The 21,626-nt window shown below is 44.6% G+C and overlaps 1 protein-coding gene across 9 annotated transcripts in view; it reads right to left on the bottom strand.

Annotated features, from left to right (window-relative positions):
- kiaa0586 (KIAA0586 ortholog) overlaps positions 1–21,626 on the bottom strand; it is a 204,575-nt gene that overhangs the window by 110,547 nt on the left and 72,402 nt on the right. For 7 of the 9 annotated variants that reach the window (XM_064336570.1, XM_064336561.1, XM_064336598.1 and 4 more), the window contains 4 exons: positions 5,949–6,117; positions 3,890–3,934; positions 2,729–2,851; positions 59–291 (listed from right to left, as the gene is read on the bottom strand). In XM_064336570.1, coding sequence (XP_064192640.1) covers positions 59–291; positions 2,729–2,851; positions 3,890–3,934; positions 5,949–6,117 — 570 coding nt within the window. Of the gene's footprint in view, positions 1–58; positions 292–2,728; positions 2,852–3,889; positions 3,935–5,948; positions 6,118–7,347; positions 7,508–21,626 lie in introns of those variants that run through there. The other 2 variants (XM_064336614.1, XM_064336580.1) reach the window with 2 other exon arrangements.

Here is a 21,626-nt window from a genome sequence, read left to right as displayed (position 1 = left end):
TCACTCGGGCGTGCGGGGTCCCTGGCGCAGTTCTGGACGGTGCTGGGCGGAGACGTACCTGTTGGAGCACAGCGCCTCCAGCTGGCAGTGCAGAGCCTCCCCGTCCTTCGCCCTCAAGATGGCCTCCAGATTGTCCTCCAGGAGCCTCTTGTGGCGCTGGACTCGGCGCAGGGCCTTCCCCGCGTCCTCGAACATGGACGGCGGGGGGTGGCTTTTCTGCAGCAGGGTGGGCGGGGCGGGCGGCGGCCGAGGCGCGGGCTGAGGGCGGTTGCCATGGACACGCTCTTCACCCTGGCGAGGAGGACCCCAGGGAGCACACGGCTGTCAGGTCACTGCCGCTGTGGGACGCTCTACAGGGTTTTGGTCTCATGGCGAAAAAGGGTGATGAGCTACCTCTGCATGGCTTAGTTAACTTTACCAGTCTTCACTTTGACCGAGCGTGCTTTTGAACACCTGACTGCTCTGTGCAACAGAAGGCTAAAGAAAGGAAAGCACTCACACTGTTGGCAGACAATAACCCGGGGGTTAAACAACACCCTTTATGTCAGGTACACGATAATTTTAGCCTTCTGAGCTAAAGGGTGTTTTTGGTGCCCTATGCCACTGTTGTTAAAGTGTAACATGATCAGAAAGGATATCAGGGACACAAGCAGGCTAGAAAATAAACACATAAAAGCTATTGTTGAAAACAGGCGTATCTTCGAAAACAGGAAGCAACTGAATGGTGTCTGAAGGGTTAATTTTCAAATAAAGCTTTGACCCAGGCGTGAGTGATTCCTCATCAGGACACGGAGCTTCCTCTGATCTGTAGGACAAGAGCGATGCCCCCCGTTTCCCATGATGCAAAATATTCACCTCACACACGGTGCCTTTCAAAAGCAGAGCATCCAATCAGGACGAGCTAATGCAGAAAACATCGTTCCAACCCATTTCCTAAAACAAACAAAGTCAAACGTAATGAAATTAAATAAATGGCCTGCCGGAGGAGAGAGAGAGAGAGAGAGGCGAGCGCGGAGAGAGGGAGCGGGCCGGGCCTGCTTCTCGTTTCTCTGAAGGGCGTGGCGTCGGCAGGCCGAATAACATGATTAACATATTAGACTCCCGCGTCGCCCGGCCGCTACGGGCCGGCGAGCGCGAGCACGCGATCCATCTTGTCCCCTTCCACTCCAATTTAGCGGAGGGGGCGCTGACGGGAGCGACAGCGCGGGATCAGCCCCGGCTCGGGGGTAATCCATCTCAATATCGCGCCGCCTCCCGCTGCCTGCGCCCCCTTTCATCAGCCTTCCCCTCTGCGCTCGGGCAGCCCTGCGGCTGGGAGACCTGGGCTGCGCTTCCCTACCGCCAGGCCCCGCAATATAAATCTCTCACAGACGCGGGATCACCCCCCCCCCAATCTCCACCCCCCCCCCCTCCTCTGCGGCTCCATGCCCCCGGCACATCACTGCAACAGATACCATCGTTTCCCTTTCAGTAAGAACGCACCGCGTTCTCCTTCACAAATGTGCATTCAGCTTATAGGAAAATACAAAGCTGATTTAATTATGATGTAATTACAATTTACTAAATACACTTACTAATTGTATTTAAAATACAGAAATAAATAACTAAAGAAAAAATTAAGAAGCGTTTGAACAAAAATTATTATTTTTAATATCTGGAAAGAGATCTTTAAGAGAAATAAAGAGAAATAATCTTGAAATGAGAACATGTTTCATTTTGGATTATGTGTTGATCAATCTCACTGCTATAATGCATTATGGCTGCTCAATGTTATAATAAGTTGTGGCTGCTCAGCGCTATAATAATTATGGCTGCTAACTGTTATAACACACTATGGCTGCTCACCGCTATAATCATTATGGCTGCTCACTGCTATAATGCATTATGGCTGCTCACTGTTATAATATGTTATGGCTGCTCACAGCTATAATCATTATGGCTGCTCACTGCAATAATGCAATATTGCTGCTCACTGTTATAATATGTTATGGCTGCTCACAGGTATAATCATTATGGCTGCTCACTGCAATAATGCATTATGGCTGCTCACTGTTATAATATGTTATGGCTGCTCACAGGTATAATCATTATGGCTGCTCACTGCAATAATGCATTATGGCTGCTCACTGTTATAATACGTTATGGCTGTTCACTGCTATAATTCAATATGGCTGCTCAGACTGGTATGCCTGCTGGGGACGTTCCTGAGTTAGAAGGAGCAGTGGCAGCCTGTAATAATGGACAATGCAGACATGCTATTCACAACAAGCCCTATCAACAGGATGTGCAATTTACACTGGAAACGCCAGACAAAGCTCCCGGTTACCCACAGAAGAAGCCTTTTGACTGAAATGACGGGCGAACGTATACTAAAATCCTAACAATGACCATAGCACTGAACGTATACGAACAAAGAGAAATAGGATATTTTTCAGTGTTGTTGTTATTCCGTTTGAGAAAGCAAATTACTTGTGAAGAACAGGCAGGCTATATTCAGCGAGCAACCGCTCTGTTTTTAGACCTGCTGCCCCCCTTCTCTTGATATGCACAAAAGCCTCAAAGCTGCTGATTTATCTGCACAATGTAAATAACCAATTACGGAGCCGAAATGGCCGGTTTCTCCTTCAGATAAAGGTGGGCTTGCATATGCTGCACGCACAGCCTGTCGTCTGCTGAGGATCACGTAAAACCTAGCACTGCGGAGGCGGAGGTTGCCATGGGAACTCACCGTGGAGACGTGAGGAGGAGGAGGAGGAGGGGGAGGGGGAGGAGGGGGGAGGGCGGCTGGCTCTCTGCCCTCATCTCCGAGCGCATCACCAGGCAGGACACGTCCGAGGAACACAGACCCTGTCTGAGATCACACACACACCCGCCTTTCATTCAAACCAAGGCTGGACAGGTGGTCATAAGAGAGAACTCCATTTTTATTAGAGACCAAAGGCTTTATGAAAACACTGATTCAAGCAGAAAGCAAACTGGCTAAGGGACACTGAACAGCCTGGATTAAAAATACTGTCTATATCCAAGTATTCTTTTCTGTTTTATTCAAAAATATTTCTGTCCAAATTATGTGTAAACAAATAGCCTGCAAAAACCTATGGAATATATAGTGAGAGCAACATTTCTCACAAACTGGCAGAAAACCTACTCGCTTCTGGAACAATGTCCATCCTGCTTAAATGAGCATTCAAAAAATGTGCAAGACTATTAGAATTAAATCGCAGTTCAGTGACCTGCTTTCTTTAGTTATCAAACTCTGTTAAAGAAAATACATCAAAATAATATCGAAAACTTAACAATACCCAATTAACTTTAAAGAAACCAATGCAATCAAAAAATGCCAGAGTAGTCTTCAGAGACATGTGAAATGCTTATCCGAGAAAGTGCACAGGCACCGATTCGGACGTGCAGCAGAAACAGGCTGGGTTTAGCAACAGCACCGGCGTCTGCAGAGGCGTTCCTTTAGCCGAAGCGCCCGTCTGCATAGACACGCAAACGCACAGCAGAAAGCTGAGAAATGTAAATTATGGATGATGCACTAAAGGGGAATTATGCTCTTTATATAACGCAGGCATAAATTCGCATCTCCTCCACGTCGTCCTTAGAGCGGGAGAAGGCATGTGCATCCGTCAGGCTCCACGGCGGCTTGGGGGGGGGCACCGTTAGAGTCGCTCAGAACAGATAACGAGGAAATATTCATTACGGGCACGACTCAAAAACCGGACATTTTAAATTACGAGCAGATTGACTGCGCCGCAGTAGGAGGGAGGCGAAAGCATTCATTTCCGTGGCTGTGTTTGTCTTCGGAGAAGAGAGCGAACGGGTCGCTGTGCGTGCAATTCGCCGGGTGATTTTCGTAGGGGGGGGGGGGGGGCTGCTGTTCACCCACCTTGCCGTGAGTCTGCAGGCCGGGCGGAGGAGACTGCCGACCCTCCTGCGGAGAGAGGAAGGGCAGCGCTCAGACGAAGAACACACGCCGGCCCTCACACACCCTCACACCTCACCTCCCTGTCAGTCAAGTGAGACGCGTCACACTGAGAAAACAAATCATTACTGCAGACCGGGGCTGCCCAGCCCTGCTCCTGGAGACCTACCGCCCTGTAGGTTTTCAGTGCAACCCTAACAAAGCACACCCCACTCAACAGCTAGAGGTATTGAGCTGCTAATTAGTAGAATCAGGTGTGCCAAAATATAGTAGAAATGAAAAGCTACAGGACGGTAGACATTCAGGAAAAGGATTGGGCAGCCCTGCTATAGGCCGTTTCACTCCCTCATGGCTGGAGCTTTTCGTATGGTGGGATCGTAACTATACAGTGAATTGGTGAATACTGAATAATAGCGAATTAGCCGTTCAACAGCGCAACAAAAAAAAACCTGAAGCACAGCGATGTCCTCCTCTGCGCTCTTCCCTTCTAACGAGCTGGCTCGCTCTTCATAGCGCACGACTCGGACTCCAGCGGGTTCCCCACAAATGAAACGAACCCGAACGCAACCGCAAGGCGGGACGTCTGCGTTTCGCCAAGCCCGCTCGACTCTCATTTTCAGGCGGATAACGGCGGCGCGTTCGGCCGCGATTAAAAAGAAATAATCGCGTCCCGGCGCCGGAAACGCATTCGGCGAATCGCCGCGGGACGCGGAGCCGCCCGCCCGCAGATAAATAGTGTTTTATTTGTGCGGTGCGCGGGAATGAGCGATAGCCTCGGTAAACCCAGGCTACAGGCGCTCGCGCGCGCGCAGCGCAGACGCTGGCCTGGGTCCAGTCCCGTCCTCGCATCCGCAATTATATGCTAATGTGTCATTTGCCTTGTGCTCCATTATTCCGAGCTGATGGAATTTTTCAGCAGCGGGCGCGTGCTCGGAAACCCAATGCTCCGTCGACGGGATGGCGCGCCGACTTTAACAGATGGAAGCAGGGCAGCGCGGCGTTCGGTGGGGGAGGGACGACGGGGGGGGGGGGGGTGGGGCGTAATTTATTAGGGGAGGGAGAGGGAAGGAAACAATTGGGAATTGCTCTCTCGTCGCGGTTGTGTCTTGGTTTCATCAGGGGGTTTGGCCCAATTAGATTCCTCAGGCCCAATACTGACAGTGACATCGGCCAACTCGGAGAAAGAGGAGAGCGCGCAGGCCAAGGTGTGTGTTGGGGGGGTTGGTTGTGAGTGTGTACCAGGTCAGAAGTGTGCTAATTTGCACCATCAAATGCAATTTGGCCAAGAATCACCAAAAACTCACATAGAAAAGAGTAGTCAAGAGTGTGCATGATCAGCTGTGTGTGTGCGGGGCAACTAATGTTCCTCAAAGCTAAAGGGATTGACCATGAAGGAAAACACTGTCTTTCCTATGCTGATACACATTTATTCCTTGAATTCTTTAAGGACAACAATTGAAACAACTTTTAGAATTGAAAAATGCAATGCCCAGTAGGAATCTGGGAAGATTAGGCGTAAATACCATTCAAAGGACAGGAGGCAAGCTTAAATTGCTGAGAGACCATTTTCTCAAAAATATTATAAACATTGAATTTAAATACTGTGGAAACTTTCTGTAGCAGCATAAGCAAGGGTTTTCTGGGTCATGTCAGGATCAGAAATGTGTGGGGGGTAAGGCGCGCATACACACACACACAAGCGCGTGCCCACATACACACACACAAATACACAACGTTAATCGACAACATGCGGTTGCACATCATAGTCAGTGTGCAGTGTGTGGTGAGTGGCGGTTGTGTGTTGTGATATGATTTTCAGTGTGTGTGGTGTGTGTGTGTGCGTGTGTGTTGTGGTGTGGGAGTGATGTGTGGCATGTGTGTGCGTGTGTGGCGTGTGGTGGTGTGTGCGTGTGCGTGTGCGTGTGAGTGTGTGTGAGTGTGTGTGCGTGTGTGTGTGTGTGTGTGTGCGTGTGTGTGCATGTGTGTGCGTGTGCGTGTGTGTGTAAATTCGGGCCCTGCCCACCTGCAGCAGGGTCTGCATCTCCTGCTTGAGCCGGCCCAGGTCCTGCAGCATGCCCGAGGCCCTCTCCATGGCTGCGCTGGGGACAGAGGGGAGCTCTCCCAGCACACGGCCCAGGCCTGGGTGCTCACTGCTGGGCTTCCTCACGGCTGTGCTGGCCTGCCCTGGAGCTCTGGCACAGGAGGAGCCAGAGGGGAATGACAGAGGGAGAGAGAGAGGAGCATGAGGAACAAAGGAGAGATGGAGAGAAATAGAGAGGAAGAAGAGAGAGAGATAAACAGGGACAAGGAGAGGGGCAAGAGAAGAAGAAAGAGAGAATTGAGGAGGAAGAGGATGAGGAGAGGGAGAAGGAAAGAGAAAGAAACAGGGACAAAGAAAGGGGTAACAATAGAAGAAAGAGAGAATTGAGGAGGAAGAGAGGGAGAAACAGAGGGACAAGGAAAGGGGAAGAACAGGAGAAAGAGAGGATAGAGGAGAAGGAGGATTAGGAGAGGGAGAAGAAAACAGAGGGAGAAAAGAGGGGCAAGAAGGGCGGTATGAGCAGGAGAGAGAGAGTACAGAGGAGGAGGAGGAGGAGGAGGAGGAGGAGGAGAGAGGGGGTGTGATGATGAGTGAGTGAGCAGACCTGCATACTGATGTGGGGCTGCAGGCACAGCGCTCCTGTCAGCTCTGCTGTCATGTCACACGGGCCGTGTCACCTTCACTGGCAGCAGAGCTGCAGCTTCAGCACACTCACCGTGTTATTATCACCGTGTCCTTCATTATACCAGCTTAGGGACCGGAAACCAGACACATATAAAAGGGCAGAGTATGAACATCACAGCCGTATCTAACACCGCTAGCTCGGTTTTCAGGAAGGAAATATTTCTGGGGCAGACCGTCAAGTTGAGCGGTTCAACAAAGGGACATCCACACCCAGTATCACGTGTGAAATGTACTCTCTTTTGTGAACGACTTAGACTTCACACGGAAATACCCAGATGGCTAAATTAGCTTAAGTTAACGTCCACTGACTGACATGAGCTATCTCTAACTTCACTCCATGTCTTACCTTGGTGGCTTGGTGCAGCAAAATGCCACTCAAACATATGGTACTTTCCAAACTCAAGCATGCTGTGAAACAGACACACTTTTCCGTTTGGAGCACATGTGCCTGTCGCATTTTGTATGAAATCTGAGGGCGGCTAGAATGATAAACACACAGTCTTCTAGAACCGGCTGCACCAACTCTCACCAGGCTAGATGCCACAGCAATTCTGCTACTTAACTAGGCAAAGGAGTCATTCATCTGGGTTCTAGGAGGAAAGAAGACCAGAGGGGTTCCCAGAAAACAATTCCCCACATGACTTTCACACGAGAGCGGAAGAGAGCTTCGCCCAGGCCCCAGCTGTATGAGTCTCACCTTTCACCTCCCCGCCATTTAGAAGATGCTGTCGCCCAGAGCCATTTCCAATGCAAACGCCAGGGCACAGACCAGGGCAGTGCGCTAAGAAACGCAAAGTGCAATAAAAGCGCAGTAATTCCCCAGAGGGGCAAAGTAAAGTTCCCAGAGAAACAGGAAGTGCGAGCAGTGTGAGGATAGGTCACATTTTGCCATTTAGCAGATGCTCTGATTAAGAGTGACTTACTCAGATTACATTTTTGCACTGAATCCATTTATACAGCTGGGTATACACTGAAGCAATTCAGGTTAAGTACCTTGCTCAAGGGCACAACTTTAGTACCCCAGCATGAGTTACAAGCCCAGTTCACGAATCATTATGCAACATTCTCCTCTGATCAGTATAAGGGCAGCCTAAATACATTTTATGCTTTTAAAGTAGACAGCGGCAAATGAAGAGCCAAAATGGAATGACAAGCCTTTTCCCGCCATTATTAGGTTCTTATTTTCTACTTGTGAAAACTGTGGTGGCAGCTGTATGAATAGCTGGCCGATCAGTTAAAGCCACTTTGCGCTTTGCAGTGCTAGAACAGTTTTGCACGTGCACCCGAGATCCACGGGCTGTCGTTGATGGAAAATGTCACGTGACTTCAGCCTTTTGGCTTAGCTAGCGTGTTTGAGCTTGTGCGTCTCGGATACAAATAGGTGTGGACAGAGGCTTTATCCAGTGCAAACTAAAATGTGTAAAAGCCACCATTCACCGAGGCTCCTGCAGGACCTGTACTCAGCTCATCCTTTGCCTGGAGCTGATGCAACATGTCACTCTTTGAGCTAAAGCATGTGTGTTTACATTGGCGTTGGCCTTTCATGAAAAACCCCCAAAGAGCCCAGAAAGGGAGCAGCTGCCCGGAACTGAGCAGCTCCGGGGCTGGGGTGTTCGTCTCCTTTGGACGCTTTCCATTTACCTGCATCACTACAACGTTTCTGAAATTCTTCACCAGCTACTCTTTCAACGCACTGCTACTCCTTCCCCTCACAGACAGGCTCAGAAAAGGAGCTACTTTGTGAAAGGAGCTAATTGTGAAAGCTTCCACTCAGAGATTAAAGTCCTAATTGCCTGAGACAACTATTTCAGATTGTCTTTTGTTTCGTCTTGCCAGATAGAGAAAGTAGAGAACCCCCACCCCCACACACACACACACCAGCCTCAACCAAGCATGAGGATGCAAAATGCAGCAGTAAGATGCAGCAGCAGTGACATTTTATAAAAATATTCCAATGAATAAAAATGGCGAGAAAGAGGGAGAGAGGGAGCGAGAAGGAGAGAGGAAGAGGGAGAGAGAGAGAGAGAATGGGTTTGATTTTACAGACGGAGGGCGGGAAGGGGAAAGAGACAGAGAAAATGGGGATTATACAGACAGCGTCGGGTGAAAAGATGAGGAAAGGTCAGTGGGGTCTCACTGCCAGCGAAACTGAGCGCGAGGTCGACCTGATTTCCTCCCGCTGAGAGGAACCCACAGTGCAAAGGTCACGTCTCACAGACGCCCGCAGTGCCCGTCCGCCCCACACAGGGTCCTCGTGGATCCACTGTGTCAGGGGCCAGCATGTGTGCCAACCACCCTGCCAACAATTACAGTGGAAAAGAGCAACCACCTCCATCTTACCCCACTGACCTCCAAACCTTCATCTCACCCCACTCACCTCCATCTCAGCCCCGCCAACCTCTAAACCTCAATCACACCCCCACCCACCTCCATCTTACCCCACGACCCCCAAATCTCAATCTCACCCCCACCCACCTCCAAACCTCCATTTCACCCTGACCATCTCACTGATGCTCCCATGCAATGCTAGATGACACAACAAAATAAATTCAGTGAAACTATTTATGAAGAAAAGACCAAGTTACTATGAAGACACTGGTGCAACTTCAGTTGTAACGTGCCATTATGTCGGCATGCAGACATATGTTTATGAAATGTGTTTTTACAGATGTATACAGAATGTATGCTTTATGTAATTTTGAATGATGAACACTTCCTGTTGCTTTCATGCACAGCACTGTGAAAGACTAGAGTAAATTGGGCCAATTTGGTACAAGTGTATGAAAAAAACCCTTATGTCATTTATGTGTTTCCACACATCAGATGACAGTCAGAACCACTTTTTCAAATGGGCTTTGGTGAATCGGTTCTTTCAATAATGTGAAACTGAAATTGTGACGTTTTTATATTTACTGAATGTGAGCACTAAGGTTGTCAAATTTTCATTCAATATTCAAATACCTTTCAAAAAAAGAAAAGAAAAAAAAAACAAACATTCAATTTTAAATGCTAAAATTAACATTTGAATATGTGTGAGCTGAGGGGTGGTTTTATGAGTCCCTGTAACACACAAGCCACTTTCACACATATTAACATTGCCATATTAACTTTTATGGTAATGCTAGCGTCTTGGTCAAAAAACCAATGGGTTACTTCAATGGATTGACAGCATTCATACATGATGGTGCCAGTAACAGTTTCCTAAATAAGCTGTCAAATGCTTGAAAAGAGATATGAAAGCAGATCAAGAGCATAATCAACTCATACAAGACCTATAGTCCTGATGAGGTACATTATTTTCTTAACTTTGGCTTGCTTGTCAGAGAGGCTAGCTATGTTAAGTAGCTAGTTAATGAAGAAAAGGTGAACTATACAGCTAATGTGCTTCCACTTTTAATGTGCACGTACACCTATGGAAACTTCAGAAATGTTTGTGTGTGTGTGTGTGTGTGTGTATGCTGCGTAGCTAGTTAGTAAGGTATGCTATCATTTATTTGGCATGTAAGCTATGCTTTATTTGCTTAATTTTGCAGTAGTAAGAAACGATGTACAGAAGCAAGCTTGATGCCTTTGCGAAACTAGTCGAGTTTCATGCCGTTGGTCCAGAGGTGTTACAGCTTTGTTCAAATCAACGCCAAAACAACATTTCTGTAAAAAACAACATTTCGTACCAAAAGTCTTGAGTCAGTACATTATCAGAGAAATCTGGTTCTCAATCACAAATGGCCACATAACTAAGAAGGTACAGACAGGTAACATTTCAGGGGGGCCATGTGGTGAAAGGTTTACAGTGACAAAGTTGAGATTTTAGGGGTTCCTGTTTCTGTTTTAGAGGTCCCTCATAGCCACCCTCCTCATAAAGAACCTCTAAAACTCAACCATAAAATGTCTGAGCTGAGCCTTATAAATTAACACCATTTTATTATGGTTTTGTATGAAATGGTATGAAATACACCTCAAAAGTTTGTACTTTGTCTGGGATACTATAAGTCTGCCAAATAACAATCAAAACGCTAATATATAAAATGATTTCATTTTTAGAATAATGCCATGGATAAGAACATCTCATAGTCTTCATCACAATACAGGCCTATAAAATATTTCATTGTAGTTTTAAATTAAATGAGGCTAAGAAGGGATGTGTGCTGCTAAATAAATGTAATGTAATGTGCTGAAATTCGGGTTGGTGCAGAATGATGTTCTTAGCACACCCAGTCAGACTGAGGTAAATTAGGGTCACCGTTTTTTCCAAAGCACTTTTCTCACATGCAAGTCAGTAGAGCCTTCTTTGATCACACGTTTGACAATTATCGCATTACACGCCCCCTCCTCAAAGTCACGGTGATGAGTCAATTTCCACTTAACAATGATTGACACTCATGCTCCCACCAGGGTTGAGGCCATTCAGGAATTTATTTGGAATGGATTGGTAAATTCCAACTCAATTCCTGGAGTAGGAATAGGAATCAGAATTGCACCCAGCTCTAGGAAGTGTGCCTCAATCATCTGTCACACATTTAGGATTTAGAAGCAAAATGGACCATTCACTTACAGGTGAATCCATTGTAGCTACAATTCTACACAAGTGTGTCAATAAACTCAAATTTCTATGCCGCAGATCATGGAGGTTTGATCTTAAAACCAAGAAGCTGCTTGTGGCGACTTTAATACAGGGCCATTTTGATTATGCCTCCTCTGTGTGGTGTAGTGGACTGTCAACAAATCTGAAAAACAAGATGCAGGTAGTGCAAAATAACATTTCGGTACTTGTTTAACATTCCAAATAGAGCAGTTATTGGGGCAAATGAATTCATAGCAGTGGGCTGGCCACCTGTAGAACTCAGGGTGGAGCAGCTAAAGCTCAACCACATGTATAACATCATTAACGGTACAGCGCCTGAGTACCTGAGCTCACAAAGTACTATGGTTGGCATTCAACACAACCACAACACAAGAGCCAGGGTATGCACCCAGACTAAATAGTGTGGTACACAGGTCATTCTTTCACACTGATATTGTACTGTAGAACAACCTTCCAATGCAAGTTTGGCTGTCTCAGTCCAGGGGTATCTTTAAAAGACAGGTAAGAGGTTTTCTAAGGAGGAAGTTGGGCTGTGATATCACAGTATCTTATGATTACAGAAGTTGTGTAAATTACTGGCTGTGTCAAGTATCAGTAAACGTATTTCTGGTTTTCTGTTTTGCTTCTGCTGATTGATGTATATGTGTTGAGTAAATTATCTTGATGAATGCTACAGCATCATAATGATCATGTGGAGGATTTTTAAAATATAGAGCACAGAAGCACTATTCCAAAGAGGACCACGTTGGAAACAAGTGTTGAACCCTTAACATGTTATCCTCTGGGCTGTACAATGTGTACATATTTTAACCCAAAAATCAAATCAAATTAAATTAAATCAAATCAAATCAAATCTAAGGAAGCAGAATAGGGACTGAAATGGAAACAGAATTTAATTCTATCAAATTCAATAAAATTCCACTTCTAAGAGATGTTGTCTTGGCAGGTAAACAAATCAAATATATTCAATCACAATGTATGTAATACAATTACATATTATGCAGGATCAACACTCTACTCATTTTCATTTATTCATGGAGAAAATTAATGTTTTATTTTCACCTGTAATTCTGTACTTTTGATTTTGAGAACAATTCTGTTGTCTCAAATTTGATTAAAACAACATTACCCAGAATACCACATAATCATGCTGAATTGAGTTAATGTTCACAACCTTATTTTTGTTTGTTTTTTTAAAGAAAACTAACTTTGGTGAACCAACGCCCACAACATCAGGAAATCACAGTGCAGTCTATAAGCACTGTAGTACATCTGTTCTTTCAACTTTAAAAGGCATCTTCAGGTATGTTTTTCCTCATGTTGTACCAGCTTATCACAAAGAAAAAACATTATTTTGTGGACCTTTTTCTACATTCGAAATATAGAGAAATCAGTTGTTTATGTCTGGACAGTGGTCTGACCATAGAATTAGAATGCAAGTTAAATTAAATTATAATCAGCATCCTTGTATGTTTATTTGGCAATACAGCTAAAATGGCTTCCATAGAACTTTCATTCTCTTTTCATGTTGTTGCGTGTATGATATTTGTGCATGAGATCGGCAAAATTTAATAATTTTACTGAACATCTCAGTGGCGCTTGTGTTCCAACTTTCTTACTTTCTTATGTAACAATGCTTATTTCCATAACAACAGTATCAAAGTTCTGTGGAAGCCATTTTAGCTGTGCCATTCCACTAACCATCATACTGTAGCCTATGCCCAGGATTCTATACCCTATGCCCCTTTTAATCATTCTGATTCTTTGTATGCACCACTAACAAATAACGATTTAAAGCATAATTTTAACGCATGCAACCCTAACAGGTGACCGTTCCAAGCATTATAATTGTGTGAGTTTAACTTGTGTGAAAGAACTTTTTTTTCACAGAATAAATATATTAGAATGAATAATATTATTTTTATGTTAAAAAATAAAATACAGCTCATTATCTAAGATGTTTATTTTGTACAACCTTTTTGGTACATCTTTATTAAGGGTGCCAGTAATTTCTAAGCCCACTGTATCTGTGAGTCAGTCACTATAACTGTTGACCTAACCAAGAGCCTGACTCATTTTCTTTTTTCTTCTAGAAAATGCATCCTGACATTCTTAGTAGAGCAACTCTGCTCACCAGCAACAGCTCAACAGAATTAGGACACACATAATCGCTTGACCTGTCTGACACTGCGAAATGCCCAGCCACCAACAGCCATTAATTGGAGCTTTCAGACAGTACAGTCAACTACACTGCCAATGGTCTGCTTCCTCTGTCAAGCACTGAAAACAACAGCTTTTGCAAAATTCACAACTCAGCTGAACCTCGCTTCACCGTGTGAGGCAGAAAGCACCGGAGTCAGAAGCTTGTTCCATAGCACACAGCTGTCACTAAGGATGACTTGAGAGCACACATGCAGAAAGCTCAATGCATGCATCTTACTGTGGACATCTTTTCTGGGTATAACTGCTCACTTGATTTTGGAGTTTGAGCTTCACACAGTAATACTGGCTTGTGAAAGGTTCAAGGGAAGACACACAGAGGAAATCGTTTTTCAGGAGTATGAGAACACCACTGCCATCTACAACACTGTCAGCAATGTGTCTGTCATTGTGACTGACAATGCGGTTGATAAGAACATGTGAAGGCATTCACTCTCTTCCCAGCAGTGGAGGTTCATGACAGTGACACAGATGACGATGATGACGAAGCTGACCTCGTGGAGACCAGTGTAACAGATGGACCTGAGAGAAGCCCAAACAACCAGCTTGTGATGCGTGATACCCTGGAACAAGGGCCACGGACAACAGAACCACAAGGGCAACGAAAATACTGAGGGTCATCTGAAGTTCCATGGTGCACATGTAACAAGGTGGAATAGCCAGCTGAAAATGATGAGGTCATGTGTTCAGATCCCCTCACAAGTTCTGTCACAGCTTCAAGCCCCTGTTCAGCTGAATGAAATGAAACTAATCAAAAAGCTCTGTCAGACATTGGAGCCTTTAGAGGAAGCAACAGATGAATGCCAGGCTGGTAAAACCATGACTTACGTTATTACATTACATTACATTACATTTATTTGGCAGACGCTTTTATCCAAAGCGACGTACAAAAAGTGCATTTCATGGTCATAGACAACTACTAAACACAGGTTCGGTAAGATACAATACTTATTTTGTACAGCTATTTCTAGCCAAGAACACAGTTTAGTTCACACAGTGAACACTATTCAGACCTAACCTCTGCAAAGCCAACTAGGCAGAAGAATAAGCTACAGTATTAGGACAAATACAAATTACCAAAAAGTGCTGGGATGGGGCAACATGTAACAAGTGTCATGAAAAAGGGGGGGGGGGGGGGTTTAGAGTGAAATATACAGCGTGGTGGTGTTATGCAACGTTATGCAAGGTGCCAGAGGCCTTCACTATGCTGTGGCAAGCATGATACCAAACAAAATGGTCACAACAATGAAATCTTCAATAGAAAGACCGCTGGCTGAGTTTGAAGATTTGGACTCGTTTCATCTGGCTGCTACCCTAGACCCTGGGGGGAGAAAGACACTACATCAACGAGATACTGACAAGGTCCTCTCTCTCTTAAACTTAAACTGCAAAGGATCCCTCTGTACCTCCAGGCTCCAGAGAAGCAGTTTGCATTTATGGATTCCTCAGCCCCATCCACAGCCACACAGTTAGCAGCATCAGATGAGGTGTCTAAGTCATGCCACACTGAGGCGTCTCACCCTCTCCAGCACTGGAAAGAAAACCAGGACCCGTTCCCTCACCAGTTTGGGTTTAATCGGTGACTCAGTTTAATCATGGCTTACACTGTGCTACACTCCCTGGGCGGAGTGTAGCACAGTGGGTAAGGAACTGGGCTTGTAACCGAAAGGTCGCAGGTTCGATTCCCGGGTAGGACACTGCCGTTTGTACCCTTGAGCAAGGTACTTAACCAAAATTGCTTCAGTATATATCCAGCTGTATAAATGGATACAATGTAAAAATGCTATGTAAAAGTTGTGTAAGTCGCTCTGGATAAGAGCGTCTGCTAAATGCCTGTAATGTAAATGTAATATTTTCACTCCGTCATTGTGTGTCAGTGCTTGGTGTAAACCTTTCCAGGCATAGATACATATCCTCCTGTATCGGAGTTGATTTGGAAGAGACAAAGTATACTTTTGTTTCTGTGTAATATTTGGAAAGATTTTGTTGGCTCTGTCCCAGAACTCTCCCTCTCTCGCATTGCAGTGCTGTTTTCTTGTGCAAATAATTTGTAACTGCAAGTTAGGAAATCCGAGAATCCAGTACAGAAGGAGTTTTGTAGCGTCAAGTGTGCAGACTTCTTTGGGGTCAAACACCTTACCTAACAGCCTTAAGGAATTTGTGCACAACTGAAAAATCATTGGGGCTGTACATAATATGTTGCCAATCTCCCCACAACTTCTCTGAATGTTTTGAGGCATTGTGCATTTCTTGTTTTGACTGGGCTGTGTGTCTGCTGAGACAGTTTGGAATTCTGTTTTCAGTTGTTGAGTCTTACTGTAAGTTCCATGCATTCTCACTCCTCTAGTCTGATCATTTCACTGAGGCCTTTCCCATGCTCAGCGATTAACATGAGCTATGCCCCTGAACCCTACTTGAACAACGATTTCTTGAGCAATGCCAAGATCTGATGATATTTCCATTGTCATGAATGTAACTGAACCTGGGTTTGGCGTTTGTGAACGGCTGATTTTATTTTCCAGCTTCGGTTTTGCCCTTCTCTAGAATCCTTTCCCTTGACGCAACTTGGCATCAAGCTTTTCACGCTAAGCTGGTACACTTTCAACATGTAACTTACATAATCAGTGATGACTGCACTCACATTGTCGAAATCCACAACAAAGACCAACAAGAATCCCTCTGTGATATTCGCAACAGACCAGTAATCTATAAAACAAATAAAAGGTGCAGAACGTCATTATCTGTGCAATCTGCTGCCCTGCTCCTCTATATTGTCTTTATTTGCATGAGCAGCTCGGGGCATGTACTTCTGCCCCAGCTGCTCTGCAGTGGGAACTGCCCCACCACTGATAACGTCCAAACTGATCAGTGCATATCCTCTGGGTTATGCAGTTTTTCTAGTGGAATGTTTGCACTCAAAAATTCATTAGTCAAACTGTGGACGCCATCCATCGGCCACTCAAAGCTCTCTTGCGCCCTGGTTGCTGGTCACCATACAATAGATCCCTGCATATACGGTGCAGTGTACCAGGCAGGTACTCGTGCACTTGGTTGCTCAAAGAATTCTGGTTGACATTCCGTCCATTATTTACCTTCCTCTCCATGTATTAAGAATACTAATTACTTCTACGAGCATCACAATTCACCACTCATTGTATGATTAGTCAGGGGACTGCGCTAACCCAACGGCAATGGGAATCCAATGAAAGCATTGATTGCAATGGCAGTTTAAGTTCCCTATGGGTCATGTGTTTTAGAACAAATGGTGACCCTACTTACAGTGCTGCAATTAGCTAGCCTCACAGGGCTTTGTAAGGTAAATAAACGCACGTATTCAATTCACACGAACACGACAGACCTGTGCACATACATATTTGCAAGGCTGTCCGCTGTGAGCTGTTTTTGTACATTACGTGGAAGGACGAATCAGCTCCAGTGCCCAGGATGACAGCGGGTTTCTCTTTCATCTTGTTTGAAAGTTGAATATTATGTCTCCTGTTGGCTGACATAATACTACATCAGAATGCATTCCGTCCACAACTTTTCCCAGAACACTTGAGTGAACTATGCTCGTCGTGGTGTTTGGTTTAACCAGCGGTATACGGTGCACAAACCAACACCGGTGTACTCATCTCCACACTGTGAATACTAGTATTTTGTCATTACAATTTTTTAATTAAATTGAAAAAAATTTCATGAATTAAAAGTGAATTTGCAGAGCTTCAGCATTAACATTATTAAATGAATGTAAGCACACTATATAGCCTACGTGTCCTTATCACTGACCAATGACAGCATTGAAAGGGTTGGTGTTTGGAAAGGGCCTGTGCTGAGCGGTGATTCTACAGGTAGGTCTTCACCTCAGTTGCCTAGCAGAGCTGTAAATTAGATTACAGGCCTACTGTGATCGCTCAGCCCGGTCATAGATAGGCTACAGTTTTGCTTTGCTATTGGTTTCAGTTGTTTATTTTATATTTATGTTACATTTTTGCAATTCAGATGTCACTTTATTGAGGCCGTTTTTGTTAAGTCTGCATCACGGAAATTAAATTTAGGCTATTTATTTAGGCCAAGTTAATTCACCTTGTATTTTATTCCAATTTACATTTTGATTCGTAAGAATTTTGATTTCTTATTGTGAAGTGTTTTGTGAATTATTAAAATCTGAGTCTGAAACTTGACCCTTGTCCTATGAGGGAATCTGGCAGGACCCCCTAGTGGCGACGGCAGGTAATACCAGTATCAATGGGGTTTCACAGGGAAGTAACACCAGCGTCAAAACAGTAATGTTGTGACAAGCCCGTTATGAACAGTCGGGAGAGCCAAGTAATTATTATATGCATCCCCATACTGTATAGACAGTATCTTTCTGAAAAATACGGTATATATTGTGGAAATACATAATTGAGATGTAAATATAGAAAAATTTAATTCGGGATATAAAAAAGGTTTTAACATCCTCCTCATTCTCCCTAATTTACAGTGGCCGCCATGTCATCAATCCAAAACTACAGCCTGTGGAATATCACAACCTGGCACACGCAGTAACCCAAATTAGAAACTACAGCTTTGTCCTCAAAAGGGTGGAATGCCGTAGGGACCAATTGGATGTCGGGACAGAGGAGGGGATGGTGCCATCAGGACCAATTGGACGATGGAATGGAAGAGGGCAGTCCTCTGTTTGGGAGATAAGGGTACATTTCCTTTGCTGGGTGTCCAATAAATAAACATGAGGCAAAATGTCACACGGGGCCTCTTGCTGCGAGGATGCATTCAGCACAGCAAGGCGACTTCAATCAGGTTTAAGAAGACACAAAAGCAGCTAATCCATTTGAAGAGGCAGCGCGCCACACTGGTGCCAGTCCTTTTGATCTAGCACAAATTGATCGGGATGTAGATACTGAGAGGCAGAGACAAAACGCCCCCGCAGAGGTCACAGTATGCAAATGCAGCTTTTCCATAGGAAGTTGCTCAAATCCTGCGGTTTTTATATTGCTAGGCCTGGCTGTCTGTTGCTGCTGTGTGTGTGTGTGTATGTGTGTGCGTGTGTGTGCGCGTGTGTGTGTGCATGTGCATGTGTGCTGTGACCTTTTCCAGAAGCGTACACAATCATTATCTGACTAATTGCTGATTAATAATAAAAAGATCGGCAGGTAAAAATCTTTTTCCTTCGCATGTGATTGACGAAGACCACTAGTAACTACAATACAGCAATCAATATCCTAATTCTGCCATTTATACCATCATACAGCATGAGAACAAGGCAATTATACGCTGGCACTGTAGCTATGGAAACAGACAAAGACAGGAGCCTGTTCCTGCCCTGACTCGACTGAAATAGCAGCTCATCGGTCTTCCGTTGCCTCCGCTTGCCGACTTTCTCTCGCTCACTCAGACATTTTCTTTTCATTTCACATGAATTATGGTCACCTTGTAAGAACAGATGAGTACAGCAGCGGTGATGTCACGTCCCCATTCACAAAAACCCTAAAAGACCACAACTGGGTCAGAGGTCTCTCCCGGGCTGTTAATTATTTACTGCTAATGTTGTTATGTTTCATCTTCTCATGGGATCGGTCCTTGTGCAGGAGCTGCACTAGTGTTTTACTATTTTACTACATACGTTCATAAGTCAGCTAGGAGTAAAGCAAGAGAGCTTAACAGGACAAGGTTTTCTGACCTGCACTCCTGGCATCGTTATTGTAATGCCTCATTAAGCGTACCAGGGGGCTTGTGGAACGATATCAAATAAATGTTTTGAAAAAGATTCTCCTCAGTTTGAAATGGTCAGTGATCAAACTGCAAGGCTCACGAGGAGCTGTGTGGCTGTGGGAGCGCTCAGATAAGCGCGTGCTCTCCTCCATGGAGGCTCGGCGAGGAGACGCTGCTCCTCACAGCCCCGTTCACAAGTCAGGCTGAGAGACGTGAGAACCGCTCGCCCCGCTGGCTCAGACCCGTCTGTCCACCGGCAACGCCGCAGCCCGCTGAGCATCGAATTCCGACCCTCTTCACTCCAACCACCTCAGGCCGTCAGCAGCCGATATTCTGCCTTACATAAGCCTTGCACACGGGCCAGCCGGCTCCATCCAAAAAATCAGATCTTTATGCTTCATCTGTCTCTCTGCAATCTACACACGGAAAACTGTACTACGCAAGTAGACTTCCTTCCTAGACCTCCTTCCATGAATTTGGGAAAGTCGTGGAAGACACACAAATGCACTGAGGGTCCGGTGGCACGAGGACACAACTGTCCCGGAAGTGTTAAGAGCTTTAGATCACCCCTCCAAGATCATGAGCAACTTAAACTCTCATGCAATGTAATGGAAAGCTCCAGCATTTTCACACATTTAAAATGAGCAGTCCCGTTTGAACCATGAAGTAAAAAAATGGATTCCCTTCAAAGGAACATCAAGAAATGAATACTTCTATGATATGTAAATCAACTAATTATGCACGTAACTCTTTACAGTAGTACATGCTACAAAGGACGTTCAGCAATATTTTTGCCCTTTATATTCAACTAAATACAATGAAATTGCAGCAACGCTTAAAATAACTGTCAACAAACACATCCAGCGATGTGTTTATCAGACGAGAGTACAAAACTGCTCAATGCAGTGGGCTGATTATGATTTATCTTTTATGTGAAATTAGTGACAAAATATTGAATACATCCAAAACGAGCAATTTTAAAAAAAGGTGAAACAGCCCTTCATGGCTACCACATTACGTGCGGACTCACTGATTCATAGCTATATCCTGAAGTAAAATGGAGATTCTATTAGGCTGAGATTAAATCAGTCTGTTGGGCTGGTGCCAGGCTATTGCAGTGTGCAATTGTAGCCAGTTTTATGCAGTACAACAGACAATAAGTGACTTTTTGTTGAGCTGAAACAAATTCTGCCATTATTAACAATGATCACAAAGCACAATTAAAAATGGCAACAAAAAAAGTTTCTCACATCACATTATAAAATGGAATTGCATTGATATGATAGTCTAGCAACACAATGCAATAAAAGTAATAAAAAATATGTAAAATTAATGACAAAATGTTGACTAGTTTTTGTTGCCCTTCATGGCTACCAAATCATGCATGGACTCAGTGATTTATAGCTAGCCTATAGCCTGAAGTAAAATGTTGACATCATTTAACTGAGATTAGATCAGTCTGTTGGGCTTGTGCCAAGCTATAGGTGTGGGCAGCTATAACCGGTTTTATGCAGTAAAACAGATAACATTCAACTGTAGAAAAATTCATCATTAACTACGATCACAAACGCAATTAAAAAAGGCATTTTAAGTTTCTCACATCATAAAATTCAATAAAAGAAATAAAAAGAACAAAGTTAGTGTCAACTTTGTTTTCAGCAACTATGCTACATGGAGTGGCATGCTAATGATCTTTACAGCACAGTGACAGCATGAAAATACTGTGAAATTTTATACAAGAACAGTGATCCATTTTTCCTTCTGTGCACTGCCCCATTATCTCTGACTGCAACGTGTTTTCACAATGCATTATGGGAGATTGTAGACTCTGAGCAGGATGTGGCAGAAAAAAATTTCTTTGTTCATTTTAACTCTAGTACTGATCTTAACTGCAAAAATTCACGTAACCTTCTATGACAATAAAGCTTAATCAGAGTGAACACTGGGCTAAAAAAGGTCCTCTCTTTCCAACACCAAAGTAATGATTACAGCAACGTTCCTGCAGGTTTCCCCCTCTGTAAAAGGAACTGAAAGGGGGAACCTACCGCCAAGCTCCCGTTTCCTGTGGAGCATTCACTCCTCTTTTCTTTGTTCCCCATTTTCTCAAGAAAAAGAAAAAGGGGAAGACACCTGAAAGGAGTGAGAATGGGGAGATGGCAGAGATGGGGGGGCAGTCACAAACGGGACAGGGGCGGCAACGCCCTGCTGCGATCATTCAGTCTGCTCCCTCTCCTGAAACTCTCCTGGACGGGCGTTTTACAGAAACAGGTCGCTTGCCGGCGGCTAGGGGTTGCTAGTTCAAATCCACCTCATCGGCCACTGATTAAAATGTCATTTTCAATAGGCATATTCACAGATGTGATGCCGCGCCACACACGGAGAAAGACTGAGGGTGGTGACAGAGGAGCCACAGGAAGCCTGTGCGCTGTGGTGAAATGCAGGCCCAACACTGCTTTAAAACA

Source organism: Anguilla rostrata, chromosome 1 (genome assembly GCF_018555375.3).
Source record: "Anguilla rostrata isolate EN2019 chromosome 1, ASM1855537v3, whole genome shotgun sequence".
Classification (NCBI taxonomy): Eukaryota; Metazoa; Chordata; class Actinopteri; order Anguilliformes; family Anguillidae; genus Anguilla; species Anguilla rostrata.
This window is presented reverse-complemented; position numbering and strand designations above follow the sequence as displayed.